The 16,097-nt window shown below is 41.7% G+C and overlaps 1 protein-coding gene across 1 annotated transcript; it reads right to left on the bottom strand.

Annotated features, from left to right (window-relative positions):
- Nucleotides 1–1,071: 1,071 nt before the first annotated feature.
- On the bottom strand, nucleotides 1,072–16,031 carry RALA (RAS like proto-oncogene A). Its single transcript, XM_081834865.1, has 4 exons — nucleotides 15,883–16,031; nucleotides 13,623–13,831; nucleotides 8,054–8,228; nucleotides 1,072–2,961 (listed from the first exon to the last, which is right to left on the bottom strand). The coding sequence occupies exons 1-4, from the start codon at nucleotides 15,994–15,996 to the stop codon at nucleotides 2,839–2,841; spliced, it is 621 nt and encodes a 206-aa protein (XP_081690991.1). The 5' UTR covers nucleotides 15,997–16,031; the 3' UTR covers nucleotides 1,072–2,838.
- Between the last annotated feature and the right edge of the window lie 66 nt (nucleotides 16,032–16,097).

The raw sequence follows: 16,097 nt of genomic DNA, 5'->3' as shown, positions 1-16,097 counted from the left end.
TTCTCATCCTGAAGCAAAGTTCTTAACCCAAAGTACTATTTCTGGGTTAGCGGAGTCTGTAACCTGAAGCGTCTGTAACCAAAGGTACCACTGTACAATCATACCTCGGGATGAATACGCTTCGGGTTAGGCATTTTTGGGTTGCGCTCCGTGGCAACCCGGAGGTAATGGAGCACGTTACTTCTGGGTTTCGATGCGCGCGCATGTGCACTGTCAAAATGACGTCACATGCCATGCCCAGAAGTGCTAAAATGTGACTCGCGCATGCGCAGACACATGTTACGTTCGCTTCGGGATGCGAACGGGGCTCCGGAATGGATCACGTTCGCATCCCGAGGTACCACTGTAGTTCTGTTTAGTCCCCATCTCTCAATATCTGCTACCTGAGGCAGGCGCCTCACTCTGCAAAGGCAGCTCTGGCCCTTTTCAACCAAAGCTGGAGCATGTTTCAGAGAAGAAGAGTCAGGACATATTTGTATTAATATGTCATTTGTTCCAACTGCAATATTTGGATTATCGCGCTGTTTTGGCAAGAACTGAGATGGGAGTAGGGAAAGTGGGAAATGGCCACAGGAGAGTGCAGGGCACAAAGTTCTACAGTGCATCGGATTAGTAATAGGTTACTTTCACACAGCTCTGTGATTACTAATTTGCCCAACAATCACACTTTCAATGCAGACTTCCATTTGTGAAGCATCAACAATATAATCTCAGTTGAGCAGATTCCTGGACTTTAACAAGTTAGGAAATCCATTTTATATACAGTGGTATCTTGGTTCTCAAATTTAATCTGTTCCGGGAGTCTGTTCGACTCCCAGAATGGTTCGCAAACCAAGGCGTGGCTTCCAATTGGTTGCAGGAACTTCCTGCAGGCAATCAGAAGTCATGTAAGCTGCGTCGGACGCTTGGCTTCCAAAGAATGTTTGCAAACCACTCACTTTTGGGTTTGCGACGTTCAGGAGCCAATTTGTTCGACAACTAAGGTACCACTGTACAGGAAAAACTTAACAGAAGCAATGGTAAAGTCACTCATCTCGAATGAAAGTTTTGTAATTAGCATTCCACAAAATATTTTTTTTAAAAATGAAAGTTTATTCATAGTCAATGGCTCAAATAGCAAATAAAAAGAATCTGGTAAGGCATCAGCCTATGACAATAGTTTCTCTGTGTCCATTGGCTTCATAACACCTTGGTTCCCATTACACAAACATCAATGTTAGTGGTTAAACTCCCTGGTTAGACAGACTGAAAACAAATACACAATAAGATGAGGACCAATCTGCTTGGCCAGGCACATCAAGAACTAATTCTGCACATGGTAGCGTCTACAGGAGAATGTACATACAAAAAGTTTTGATAAACAAGTGTTCTCTAAACAGCCACATTCCTAATGTCTACTTGTTAGCATGTTAAATATGTGTTGTCTAGTTTGCTCAGACACATCTTGAACTGTCATTTCATAAATTCACACATGTATATAAAAAAGTGTTTTTTTTGTAACTGATCTAACCTTTACACCTACACCCAAGAAACTTAAAAGCCTCAGATAGTGCTTTATCTTTCAATTCCACATACTAAATGTACTAATTATATTTCAAAAAGCAGAACAGTAAAGGGCAATACATTTTAGTGTATCAATGAGGGATTATGGAAGCACATGGCCAATATTTCCATACTGCAAAGTATAGTGGGGTGTTTGACTGATATCAGAAAAAGTAGCTATAACGCTTTCCCATTAGGTAATGCATAGCTAACATTTCCAAAGCCTTAGACAGGAGCAAGACAGAAAAATGGAAAATTTATATTTTCCAGACAGCCCTAAGAGCAAGATCAATTTGTGCTCTAAGAACACATCTACCAGCAACTATTTGTCCCACACTGTGCCCCAACCCTAGGAAGATACCTTACCCAAATTAAGTAGTTACCAAAGGGCAGTGTCAATATCTGTGCATTAAGAAATATGTGACCACTTCTGACCGAAATGCGCTCCACCCTCTTTTTATATTCAATCTCAGATGTATATGACGGCCCTTCCACTGTAAGCAAAAGCAATCTTCATTGAATCACAGGTTAATAGTATGCTCTGGATTATTAAAGACCCAGAGTATGGCACACTTTTCTGATCAGAGATACTGCTAGCACACAGCTAGTTAGCAAAATTGCTCACAAAAACTGCACTCCACACTGAAGGATACGCTTTCACAGCGATGCACACACCTCAGGGCATCACAAGGAAGATACACCCTTAACTACGTTAACTTTTTTTAAGCTTTTTTTTTTAAATTAAGGCATATTCAAATATACTCATGAGTTTATACCATTTGTCTAAGCTAATTCCATGTATAAATGACTTCCAATAGAAGCAGAGAACAGAGCTCGTTTCTCTTCTCTAATTTGCATATTCTTATAACTGCAAAAAAAAAAGCATATATACACTACCTTTGCTTAGTTTTGACCACTGCTGTAGTTTCCAAGGCAGTAGAAGACAAAGTGAAGTTTGGGTGATAGAAAACTGTATGCTTTAGGAGAAATGATAGAAGGTAATGCTTTGTTTACAGTTCAAGACGGACTGCCCATGAAAAAAACCCCTCTACATTCAGAAGAACCATGGTGAGAGGCAGCAAGTTATGAAATGGGTTGAATTCTGCTTCTCTTGAAGCCACATTAAACTTTTTCAGTGAAAGACTTTCAGTGCTGTCCCAATTCATGCTTTAAGTGGTACATTACAATTTCCAAACTGTTAAGAGTAATTTCAGTCATAGGAGCCTCCAAATGGCATGCTATAAGTTATGGATTTTATTAGTATGATCAAGGGATGATGAGAGTTTGGAACTTTGATTATAAAATGCAACATCTTTCTCTGATTCTCTTGGCTAGGCTTTTCCTTTTCTTTTTTCCATTCTTTTCTTTGCTGTCTTCCATCTTTCTTGCTCTGATTTCTCGCATTAAATCAAAAAATACCTAGAAAGAAAAATACAAGTGTTAGTACATGTGTGCAAACATTAATCAAAGTCTGCATTTTTAAGCTATTAAGTAAACCAAGAGGTTCGGCTTCATTCCTTTTCAGCTATGAGTGGTAATGTATTGTAGGGTTAAAACTGTTTTCATATTTTTCTTTAACAGAATTCTATAGAAAGTAGAAAGAAAACAAAAATATATCTATTCAGACCTGCTGTTAATAATGTAAGTAGTAGTAGTAGTAATAATAATAATAATAATAATAATAATAATAATAATAATAATTTTTATTTATACCCCACCCTCCCCAGCCAAGGCCGGGCTCAGAGCGGCTTACAAGCAATAATAAAAACAAGATGAATGATTACAACTTAAAAACAAAAATAAAATACAACATTAAAATAATGGAACATTGAAAGGTAAGGAACCAACTGCTTGATGCAGCGAAGCTGAAAAAATGTCGCCTTGGCTGTTGCTGTAACTTGCGCCTCCATGGAAAGGGAGCCATGCTAAGCATAGCTTGCTAAAATCATAAAGCGGATATGAAGTCACATGCCAGAAACCGGTAAATCAATGTTGCATGTGACCCAACTATGGAAGTAAGGATGATCTTGCTTAAATGCAAACTAGCCTGCCACCGACCCTTAATGCATGAAAATATTCCTGAGTGCTACAGAACCAGTTGCTCAAATTAGAAGCCAAGAAAACTTCTAGGAAACAGCTGTCCATCATATTCTAGTGAGTCAATAACGATTCAGTACCACATTGCTCAGAGTAAACAAGCCAACTTACATTTAGTGACCCAATTTCTAACATCTGAGTTTTTAAAAAGGACTTTCCTGTTATGCAGTCATGTTTGTATATAGGTCAGAAAGGAGAGGTTTGCATATTAAACCACTAAGCCCCTTAACCTTTTACCAAGCAGATTTTCTGCAAGGCAAGAGCTAGTACTTAGAACTAGCGAAGAATAAGTTTTAAGAACTATAGGGTTCTTATTGTTGTCATTTTTTTAAAAAAACAAAAGATTTAAGAAGTTTTCACCTTTGTACCAGATCATTAAAACATGAGTTGATTAAATTACACCACTGCCTTCCACCTCATTTGAAAGAGATTAAGACACTGACGATAGCATTTTCTGCCTAGGGTATATAATCAAATTCTTTAAAAGAAGAGTATGAAAGAAGTTAAACACACACACACACACTCACACACACTAGCTCATATACTGTTAAACCTCAGTTTACCTATAAGCATTATAGCTCATATCTCCTTCAACAATATAAGTCAGAACCTACCCTTCACCCTTTATAGGGGCAACACAGTCGCCAGCAACTACTTTCCTTAGACTGGAATTAATCCCACTCAGAACAAATGGAAGCAGGTTTAGGCCATAGTCTGTTAGAGAATGAGCATCAACACTCCATCTCACCCCAACCCCACTTTGTCTCACACCCACTGGTGAAGGAAGAGGGGGTGGGGGGAGCGCACCGCCCCCTGCAGCGCGATCCCGGTGGGATGCCATTGCGGCTGTCCCCCTGCCCACGCTGGCTGCCACGCCCCCGCAGGCGGCATGCCATACCCCCGGGACACGCGCCAGCCACGCCCCCGCCTGAAGCTCCATCACTGCTCACACCAGATTGCGATAAGGCTTCTGGTTTGTTACTTTTTTAAAAAAAATAATAATAATATTTATTACTTTTAAAAGGAAAGAAGACAGAAGAGAAAAAAAAAGAAAAAAGGACAATACAATACAATATATAAACAATACAAAACACAACCTAAACCCATTAAACTAAACACATTAAACTAAACACAACAAACAAAACCCACTCCCTAACCCTAACCCTAAATAAAACAAAACAAAACAAAACAATTTAAAAGAAAAAAAATACATCCCCCCTTTTCGATACTCTTTCTTTCATTCCCTTGTTTCCTCGACCTCCTCTCACCTCCCTTTTTGTATTCCACTTCTACTAGTTATTTCAGCAAATCCTTTCCATCTTTCTCTATTCTCCATCATATTATAAATAACATTTTTTTAACCTTATTTTAACCTTATAACTAAAATACTTCTATATACTTAACTCCTTATAACATTTCTGCTAAATCCATAAAATATCAATCCACCATTTTTCTATCACTCATTAATTTTGCGATATTTCTATATATAAACTTTAAATTTTCCAATCTTCTTCCATCAACTCCTCTCCCTGGTTTCGGATTCTGCCAGTCCTTTCCGTCAATTCCATATAGTCCATCAACCTGGAGATCTTATGTCTGAGGCTCTTAACTCTTTTCCAGGTCCCTTCTGCAGATCTTCTTCATATTCTTTAATGCTAGAGAGCAAATCTTGAGAAAACTCCATCCTAACAATATTTTTATTCCTTCTGGACAGTTCAGCCAAATTTCCATAGTTGAAGCTAGGGTCTATAAAGTGTTTCAGGATGTATTTCAAGATTCCTCCAAATCCAAAGGCCCCCAAAACTTCAATCTCCTCCAAATCCAAGTCCATGTCCCAAAAGTCAATTAATCCCTGGATAGAGGGATCTTTCCAACTTTCCTTCTTCAGTCCAAGCCGGGATCCAATCCTCAAAGTCTGACTTTTTCTAGATTCAATCATAAAAGGCCTCAATTTATAGTCCTCAATTTGCTTCTGTAAAACTAAGGATCCTGCTTGTGTTCTTTTAGGTTCAAAAACAACAACTTTCTCCTTTTCCTCCACTGTTTGTTCTGCCAAAGTAGGTTCCTGTGCCAGGTCCTGAATTATTTCTGTGTTGGTACTCGCTTTTTGTCTCAAATTAGTCACTTTCTGTTCCAAATTATCAATTTTAAAAGTCATGTCATCCATCTTTTTATGAAGCTCTTCCAGCGAATGGCTTATCTTACATAATGCAGTCACAATAACTTCTCCTATCAACATTTTGAATGGTCCAAGGTCAATCTCTGGTTCTCAGAATCCTTATCTTGCAGCTGGAGATCTCCCAGTTACACTCCTATAACAGTTTCAAAAGCTCCCTCTAGAGGGAGTATCTGAAGAAGTGTATCTGAAGAAGTGTATCTGAAGAAGTGTGCATCTGAAGAAGTGTGCATGCACACGAAAGCTCATACCAAGAAGTGTGCATGCACACGAAACTTGGTATGCTCATACTTGAAACTTGGTATGCTCATACCAAGAAGTGTGCATGCACACGAAAGCTCATACCAAGAACTGACTTAGTTGGTCTTTAAGGTGCTACTGGAAGGAATTTTTTTGTTCCCTCTAGAGGGAAACAGTCTCCACTTGTATCAGTTCTTTCAAGCACAACTCAAGCAATAAACATAGTTTCGATTTTCAGTTACTTTTCCTCCATTTTAAATGCAGAAGAGGACAATGGAAACAGTATCTTACTCTTATTTTAGCTGGCTGTCAAATCCGTTCTGTCAATGAACTTTCCCCAAACGTCATCTGGCAGCCCGTTCCCAGGTTCAGAGCTGTGGTAATTTGATTCTCCCCTCACTCCTGCAGGCTTACTAAGTTCAAAATTTCCCCCCTCTTCACCTGCTTCCAAGGGGGGGGGGGGTTGTATTTTTAACCGATGGAGATTTAATCCTTTGTCAAAAGCTTTCAAAGACTTTAGCTTGTAACGTCTTTGCTTCAGTCTATTTACAAAAGCGGAAGGCGGACTTCCTGTTTATGACCTTCCCGCTTCGGCGCCAAATTAAGGTATTTAAAGATCCAATTTTCCGTTCTACTCACAGGTAGTTGTTTAAAATCCAATTGTCCACAGGAAAAAGTCAGCGCTCTCCAGCAACAGCAATGCGGCTTCACTCCGCGAAAGAAGCAGTCGATTCAAAGCACCGCGCCACTCACCCCACGTCGCTCCGGATCCCCAAAACAGGGTTTCCCCGCGAGTAGGGGAGGTGCAAAAGGTGCCAGCCGAATCCCAGGTTCACAAGCTTCTCCCGCTTATGATTTCAATGGGTCTCCGCCTTCGCCGTGGTGGTCAGACCCTGTTTTTCACGGAGTAAGTTCCTCCCGATCGGAGGAGCTCAGCCATTGCTGGAGGCGCCAACCCGGAAGTCGGCTTCTGGTTTGTTAAGTTGCAGTTTCCCATGATGTCTGAACTGGAAATACTTACCTGCAAACTGGACTTAAAACTATGGATTGCAACCCTGATTTACAGGCAGCAACCGAGGCATCATAGGAAATGGTAATTTGAAAAACCAGGAAATGTTCTCTACAGCTAAGCATACAAGAGGGAATGTTCAAGCCCATTGCTTGAACTCCTGTAGCCTTATTTGAGTTCACCGATTGGGTCTGCGTTGCTCCGGGACAGGAGGAAGGAAGTCAAATGACACCGAGGTTGGTTCAAGGAGTTTATTCTGCTCTCCGGATAGCAGAAGGCACTTGCGTGATCAAGTCCATAGCAAGTCCAAAGAAACGAGAAGTTTCATGCAGTATATATATCCTCCAGACACCCTCTCCCCCTTCCCCAGCCACGTCAGCTTGTACACGCAGGTTGACATCACAGATGTTCCTGCTCCGGCACTCTTAACCATAAAAGGGATTTCCTTCCTGCACTCCTGACCATAAAAGGATCTTTCTCTTCCTACTCTTATCTTGGAGGAAGAGGTCATCATCTCTGGAAACACACTTCTGGCGTTTTCCCCGGACTTCAGTCAGTGCGTCTTTTGTGGTCAGCACATAAGATAAGGCACGGACGTGTCTGCTCTGTTCCCCTAGACCAGCCAGGGTCATCCCTGACGTCACAAACTGATAAAGGAGAGAGCTATGTTCTTGTTATGCATTTGCTCAACGGCTCAAAGTTTATGCATTTTAGCTAAGGAAAAATAGGGATTTTGGTGCAGTTTAAAACTGCGTGCACAGTCAGTTTTGGGTTTGGGGAAACCCATTCCTTCACTCCAACAAACCCCAGCGAAACTCATTAGTGAGCCATTTGAATGTCTTCTGTTCAGCTACCTGTTAGAGCATTCATCTTGAAGAAGAATGAGCAATACACAAAAGAGTCAGGGTAACATTAATAATTAGTCTCGACAAACAACAAATGGAATCAGAGGTTGATGAAGATGTATTTGGGAAACGGTAAATTTTTACCTTGTCGACATTAGCTCGTGTTTTAGCAGACGTTTCAACATAGTTAACATTCCACTGATCAGCTCTGTTTTTTGCTTCTTCTACAGAAACCTGTCTTTTGTCTTCCAAATCCGATTTGTTACCAACTAGCAAAAATGGAACATTCTCATCTTCTTTTACCCTTAAAATCTGCTCTCTGAAGAGAAGAGAAAAAACACATTTTAAGACCCATGCAGTTTAATCTTCTTTGATTTCTCAGATATGATACTTTAATACAACCTTGGTGAAAGAAACATATGTTTTTGCTGTTACCCATCATGTGCTATCACCAACTTGGTGCTAGGTATTCACAATATGCAACTTGCAAAGACCCTACACAGGAGAACAGTCAGAAAAGGAGTAGCAAGTAAGAAGCTATAAACTGTTAACTGATAGCACACATAAAGAGGACTAACAGATGAGCCTGTTATAAATTTTATAAGAGGATAACTTTGAAGATGAGATGGTAATGCAAGAGAAGCCAAACACAAGAATTAGCAGTTTAACATCAATAAAAAACTGACCAAGTAGCGCTATAGAGGATTATCAAGATTAATGAAGATATTTACTTTCAGAATTATTAAGCAGAAACAATACATAAATTAGGTTTTTTATAGAAAAAGGGAAATATTTTAAAGTGATAGTGAAGCAGACTTTACATTTTACCACTGACGTTAACCTTTGGATTAATTTAACCTTGATATCAAACTATAAAACTATCAACATGATTACTCCCCAAATACCTAACTGACAGTCATGTCACAACTGCCTGCTTAACAGACTAGCTTCTGTCCCAACACACCTGTGGCAGTTCCTACATGAATTTCATGCTAGATAAAGGCTATCCAAAATCCTTGCCACTTTGCACTCCAACCTTTTTAAGAATGAAAATGCCAATCTACGATACAAAGAACTAATCATTTTCCTTCTGAAAAGCAGCTCAACAAATTATTGCCCACAACAATTAGAGTCTTTAGAATATTTGCAAAAAACATGGTCTATAGCACTTTCAGAAAAATTGACTAAAGAAGTCGAAGCATTAGCTGGAAAAAGGGACAGGGACGATTTCATAGTGACATGATATCCTTTTATTGGACATTCAACAGAACATCATTTACAGTGGCATCCACTACTTACAGTGAGGGGGGAAAGTATTTGATCCCCTGCTAAATTTGCCCGTTTGCCCTCTGATGAAGAAATGACCAGTCCATAATTTTAATGGTAGTTTAATATAGCTGCGAGAGACAGAATAACAACAGGAAAACCCCCAGAAACCCAGAAGTCAGAGATTGATGTGCATTATAAGGAGTAAAATAAGTATTTGATCCCCTATCAACCAGCCAGATGTCAGGCTACCTGGTATCTTCACTGTATGTAACAAGCTGAGATTAGAAGCACCTGCAGTAAGGGAGAGGTCTTACCTGTAATCCCAGTTCGTCACAGTACTTGTACAAAAGACACCTGTCGACAGAAGCAATCAATCCAGCAGATTCCAAAGTAGCCACCATGACCAAGACCCAAAGAGCTGTCCAAGAATGTCAGGGACAAGACTGTGCACCTGCACAAGGCTGGGCTGGGCTACAACACTATTGCCAAGCAGCTTGGTGAGAAGGTGGCAAGAGCTGGTGCAATAATTCGCAAACACAAAAGAACTGCCAACCTCCCTCGGTCTGGGGCTCCATGCAAGATCTCATCTCGTGGAGTTGCAATGATCAGGAGAACGGTGATGAAGCAGCCCAGAACTACACGGGAGGAACTTGTCAATAATCTCAGGGCAGCTGGGACCATAGTCACTATGAAAACAGTGGATAACACACTACACCGTGAAGAACTGAGATCTTGCAGAGCCCACAAGGTCCCCTTGCTCAAGACAGCACATGTACAGGCCTGTCTGCAGTTTGCCAATGCACATCAGAATGACCCAGAGGAGAACTGGGTGAAAGTGTTATGGTCAGATGAGACCAAAATCGAGCTCTTTGCCATCAACTCAACTCACCGTGTTTGGAGGAGGAGGAATGCTGCCTACGACCCCAAGAACATCATCCCCACCGTCAAACATGGAGGGGGACATATTATGCTTTGGGGGTGTTTTTCTGCTAAAGGGACAGGACACCTTCACCACATCGAAGGGACGATCGACGGGACCATGTATTGTCAAATCTTGGGTGAGCTTCTCCTTCCCTCAGCCAGGGCATTGAAAATGGGTCGAGGATGGGTATTCCAGCATGACAATGACCCAAAACACACGGCCAAGGCAACAAAGGAGTGGCTCAGGAAGAAGCACATTAAGGTCCTGGAGTAGCCTAGCCAGTCTCCAGACCTTAATCCCATCAAAAATCTGTGGAGGGAGCTGAAGGTTCGAGTAGTTACACATCAGCCTTGAAATCTTACTGACTTGGAGAGGATCTGCAAAGAGGAGTGGGACAAAATACCTCCTGAGATGTGTGCAAACCTGGTGGCCGCCTACAAGAAAGGTCTGACCTCTATAATTGCCAACAAGGTTTTTGCCACCAAGTACTAAGTCATCTTTTGCAAGGGGATCAAATACTTATTTCACTCATTATAATGCACATCAATCTCTGACTTTTGTCTTCTGGGATTCCTGTTGTTATTCTGTCTCTCACAGCTACAAATAAACCTACCATTAAAATTATGGACTGGTCATTTCTTCGTCAGGGGGCAAACGGGCAAATTTAGCAGGGGTTCAAATACTTTCCCCCTCACTGTACAACTCTGGAGCAATGTTTTCCCATAAAAATTATGTATCTTGGAGAGGAAGGGACAGGGGCATTTGTTAGGGGAGCGTATATTTTCTATGTTCATTTTCTTGAAAATTAATTTTTAAAGAAAGAATCCTTGCCACTCAAGAGGACTTTTGGCAAACCTACAGTGGAATCTGTGATCTCGAATTAACAGAAATTAAATGCTGAAGTTAGATTAGGAGACAATAATAAAGACCCAGCCTCATGCACTTAAGAATGAAGAGGCAATCTATACCAATTGTGCCCATCATATGCTGTCTAGCAAACACTTCCTCAATGTTCAGTGGCAAAGAAACTTTTATTCACTGTGATTCAGTTTACAGTGGCCCACTATGCACACCACAAAATAGTTTAAAATAGAAGAAGAAGAAGAAGAAGAAGAAGAAGAAGAAGAAGAAGAAGAGGAGGAGGAGGAGGAGGAGGAGGAGGAGGAGGAGGAAGCGGAGTTTGGATTTGATATCCTGCTTTAACACTACCCTAAGGAGTCTCAAAGCGGCTAACATTCTCCTTTCCCTTCCTCCCCCACAACAAACACTCTGTGAGGTGAGTGGGGCTGAGAGACTTCAAAGAAGTGTGACTAGCCCAAGGTCACCCAGCAGCTGCATTTGGAGGAGCGGAGACGCAAACCCGGTTCACCAGATTACGAGTCTACTGCTCTTAACCACTACACCACACTGGCTCATACGATTTAATGTATGGGGTACCGTGCTCCTTCCCAAGTCCTGATTGTGATGCAGAAGGGAAGAAACAAGTCAAGCATCTGGCTTGTTGCGATGCAGAAACCTGGGCTTGTGATTTTTCTCCAAATAACCCTTGACTTATCAGTTGTCAGTTATCGGTTGTGGCATGTTTGGAATGAAACAAACCATGAGCAAACCGTGAGCACTCGTTTGTGCAAAGCCTGAAGCCAGACTCTAGCTTGCTTCCTCCCATGTGACCAATTCAGTAAAGAGAACAGTCACCATATTTGGCACTGAATATTCACTGAGTGTTTAGCACACAAAACCTTTTAATGCCAAGTAGGCACACAATGAGTTAATCAACAACTGGAAAGGCCAGTAGTCATTTTAAGCTTCCTTCTACCTTTTAAAAATTATACAGCATACAAAGGTAAACTAGGCTTTCTAAGTTAACACAAGTTCAGGCATTTTAAGTGTTTAAGCATGTGATTGTTGCAGCCTCTACTGTTTTCACCTGCCTTAATATTTCATTTATTGTGGCTCGGCTTGTTTTACTGTTGTTCAGACATAAATTCAATCATGTAATTTATTTTGTGGTACCCCACTCTTTGCACCAGCATCAATAAAAGACACACTATAAATCTTTTAAATACGTTAAACAACCACAAGATGATTCAAGTGTGTTCTACCCCTGATTCAGTCCTGTTCTATGGCATAGCAGAAGTGATACAGCAGTCACTATATATTTGTATCTTTCATGGCTTCAGAACTTTAAAAAGATCCCCAGCCATGTCAACAACTAATGCTGGACACAACAGGAACCAAGAATTTCCAACATAGTAAATAACCCAATAGTGTTTTGTGTCATTAAAAATAGGTTATATATGACATTTATTCAGATACCAGGTGTGCCATGCCTTCTTTTTCAGGAAAGCTTCATTTTTCAAAATAAATAATGAAGCTCTTACACCATGATGCGATATTTGTATTATAAACATCAATCTTGGGAGTGCAGCTCCCGATTCCCATTGCGAGGCGGATACTTTATGTTGGTGGTTTAATTGTTTTTGAACAAAGTACATTTGTGTAAGAGTTATTGAGTAATTGGCTAGAATGACTGAGCCAACTGTAACCTCCAACTCCTTTGTTTCTCATGTTTGACCTTGAAAATGCATCTGTGTTATAAGAACTGCACTACTCAGCAGACAGCAGCCACCCAACAGTTACGATGAACAAAAATGCAATATTAAGCTGCTAAGGCTATGTAAGGACTATGTCTGCTGATTCTGGGGGCTTTATGTGAACTAGCACAATGTCGATTGTGGAAATATGTATGGAATGTAGCCATAAAGAAGCAACTTTTACTTTGCAGGAAGTTGTTCTTTTTCTTTGGACTGTTGCCTCTGCTGTCTGCCTTATCTGTATCCTTAATTCAGGACCTCTTTCCCTTTATTCCTATTTAGCTGCATCCCATCTGTGGCCATGATAATAGTGGTTTCTTATCCCCATCAAGGGACGCAGGTGGCGCTGTGGGTAAAACCCCAGCGCCTAGGGCTTGCCGATCACATGGTCGGCGGTTCGAATCCCCGCGGCGGGGTGAGCTCCCGTCGTTCGGTCCCAGCTCCTGCCCACCTAGCAGTTCGAAAGCACCTCTAAGTGCAAGTAGATAAATAGGTACCGCTTTCTAGCGGGAAGGTAAACGGCGTTTCCGTGTGCTGCGCTGGTGCTGGCTCGCCAGAGCAGCTTCGTCACGCTGGCCACGTGACCCGGAAGTGTCTCCAGACAGCGCTGGCTCCCGGCCTCTTAAGTGAGATGGGCGCACAACCCTAGAGTCGGACACAACTGGCCCGTACGGGCAGGGGTCCCTTTACCTTTACTTATCCCCATCAAGGGCCTTGCTTCTTAGGTGTTTATTCCTTAAAACTCTCCAATATTATTGATGGAGAGGCCTGGAGTATAGGCTGATGTTAACTATCTAACCATGCACATATATTCTGCAGCAATATTATAGGCCAGAAAAGCATGGAACAAAGCCACAATTTAGGACAGTAAAAATAAGATACTGAATTCACTGAAACAAACCAGTTTCTCTCATACACATCCAATTACCTGAAGTCGGCTGTAGCAGCAAAAGATTCAAGCTCTGTAATAGAGAATACACAGAGGAAACCCTCTCCACTTCGGAAGTAGTTGTCTCGAATCGCAGCATAATCCTCCTGCCCTGCTGTATCCAATATATCTATCTGGACTTCTTCCCCATCTAGAACTACTTTTTTTCTGTAGCTGTCTGCTTTGGTAGGCTCATAGTCTTCCACAAACTGGCAAGAAATGAAACAGAGTCAGTCTTATTTTGGTAACTTCCACCAGGGATTCCAAAGAAACATTCCTTGACCAAATACTGGCAACATTATATAGAACTTTAAAATGTTCAGTGTTTCACATGCATCATCTAGTGGCTCAGAACCACCCTGGGGGTGGGGGAGAGACCAGAGGTTGTGAGAGTGTCTTGTCCAAGGCCACTTGGTGAATTCATGGCTGTCAGAGCTGCCCTAGGTCCCAGCTCACAAAGGACCAACGCCAGTTCTTGTTATATACAAAAGTCTTTATTGAAGTTCAGTTTCGATTTCAAAGCCGCGGCGCGCAGCTCTACGTCTTGAACTCTAGACGGCTGAAGCTCCGTCTGAATCTCCTCCCCCCAGGCACCAGTTTAAGACTCTAGCCCTGCTCCACCTCTTCCTCTGCTCTTTCCTCCTCTGGGTCCGCCTGTCCGCTGGGGTCTTGTCCTTTCTGGACTCTTCTGACGCTGACTCCCCTGATTCTTCCCCCTGCCTCCGGCGGGCTTTAGGACCTGGTTCCCAATCCGGGCTTTCTGCTGTGCCGCGCGCCTGTACATTTGAACTTGGCGCCCGCGCCCAGCCGGCAACCTTCCTCCTGACCGTTACACTGCTCCTGTCACTGCTTCCCCCTTCGGGGGGGCTAGATGGGCCTGACCTCCCTTCCATTCCCTCACTCTCCAACAGAGGCGTGGTCAGCCCTGACTCATCTTCTCTCCCCACTGGAGGAGACGCTGGCCCTGATGCATGGGACTCTTCCCCCCCACTAGGCTCTGGTGGGGGAGCTGGCCGTGATCTCTCGCTGCTGCTTTGGGAGTCCCCGCTGGCCCCTTGCTTCTGGTGCATCCCCCCTGGGACCCCCCTTGCCTTGGCCATCGGCGCCCCCTTCTGGGAATCTTCTGATTCGCTGGAGAGGCTCATGGAATCTCTCGGGCCACTGTCATATTCCCCTACGCTGCCCTCCGATTCTTCCCCTTCGCTCTCCATTTCCTCTTTCCCCTGTGCCTCTGCTCCTGAGCCCCTGACAATGGCAGAGGCAAGATGTAATCAGGGAACTTTCTAATTCTTAAGGCAAACACAGCCATTATGCTACACCAGCAATATCCAGTAATAATTAGGCAGATAACATGAAGTTCTATCAGAGGTTCAATTTGCTATAAAGTTAACATGAGGAGTGTTGGAATGAGAAAAATGAATCGAACTTCAAACGAAAGACCAGTTTAATTCTGACAAATATTTGTTAATTAGGCAATCCTAAATAGTCATCAATTAAACTGTGGAGAATTATATGCGGCCAGCAGCATGAACCTATAGAATGGCAAAAGAGTTATTTTGGAAGCTTTGTTGAAATTAAATAATCCAAAATACTATGAATTCATAACAGCGGATGGTTTGTTTGAATAAGAATTAATGTAGAAAAATCAGTATCTACAATCAATATTGCTTTCTATGTAATCAAGCTAAACAATACTGTTACCTTGGTTGTATTAGTTTTTAATACAATATGACTATTGTATTTATAGTTATTTGTTAGTATAGGTACAAATACTGTATAAATATAGCATTTTAATTAAAAGTTGAAAATTAAACTGCTGTAAATAAAAGCATACTGAAAAACAATTGCTGATCAAGTCTCTTGGACTCTTTAAACAAATATAGCAGCAGCTAGGGCAAAATTCTACAACCTTTTATTAATGTAACTCTGCATCTCTTGACTTGCAAGAAGTGCTCAATCCAACAATCAGCTGATTTTTCAGCAGTCCAATTCAAAGCACTGCAGAAAACAGTGGGCAAAAAAGAGTAGCCTGACATTGTGTCAAACCTGGTCTGCAAGGGGTGGGGGAGATAACAATTGAGTTAGAAAGGTTCCACACCCCTGCCATTAACCATACAAAAATCTTTCCAGCTGAAAGAACTAGTCTGCTCAGGTTTGTTGAAGCAGTTGCCAAAGGAACTAAAATGTAGTGATTAGACTCCCTGTTCATATACAGCCTGAGAACACACTTCTTTTAAAAAAATGATTGTCACACTCTTACCTCATCATACATGAACTGCAGCGTTAATGCAGATTTTCCTACACCTCCACTGCCTACCATGATGACTTTGTGCAGAGCCAAAGAATTTTGACTTTTGGGCTTATTTGCTGCCATTTTTGGATTTCAGATATTTCACACAAAGAAGGAACCTGGGTGAAGAAATGTTTTTTGAATTAATAAGGATTTTTAAACATTCATAAGGAGGTTCAGTAACT

Source organism: Podarcis erhardii (genome assembly GCF_964252035.2).
Source record: "Podarcis erhardii genome assembly, chromosome: 12".
NCBI classification, from domain to species: domain Eukaryota; kingdom Metazoa; phylum Chordata; class Lepidosauria; order Squamata; family Lacertidae; genus Podarcis; species Podarcis erhardii.
This window is presented reverse-complemented; position numbering and strand designations above follow the sequence as displayed.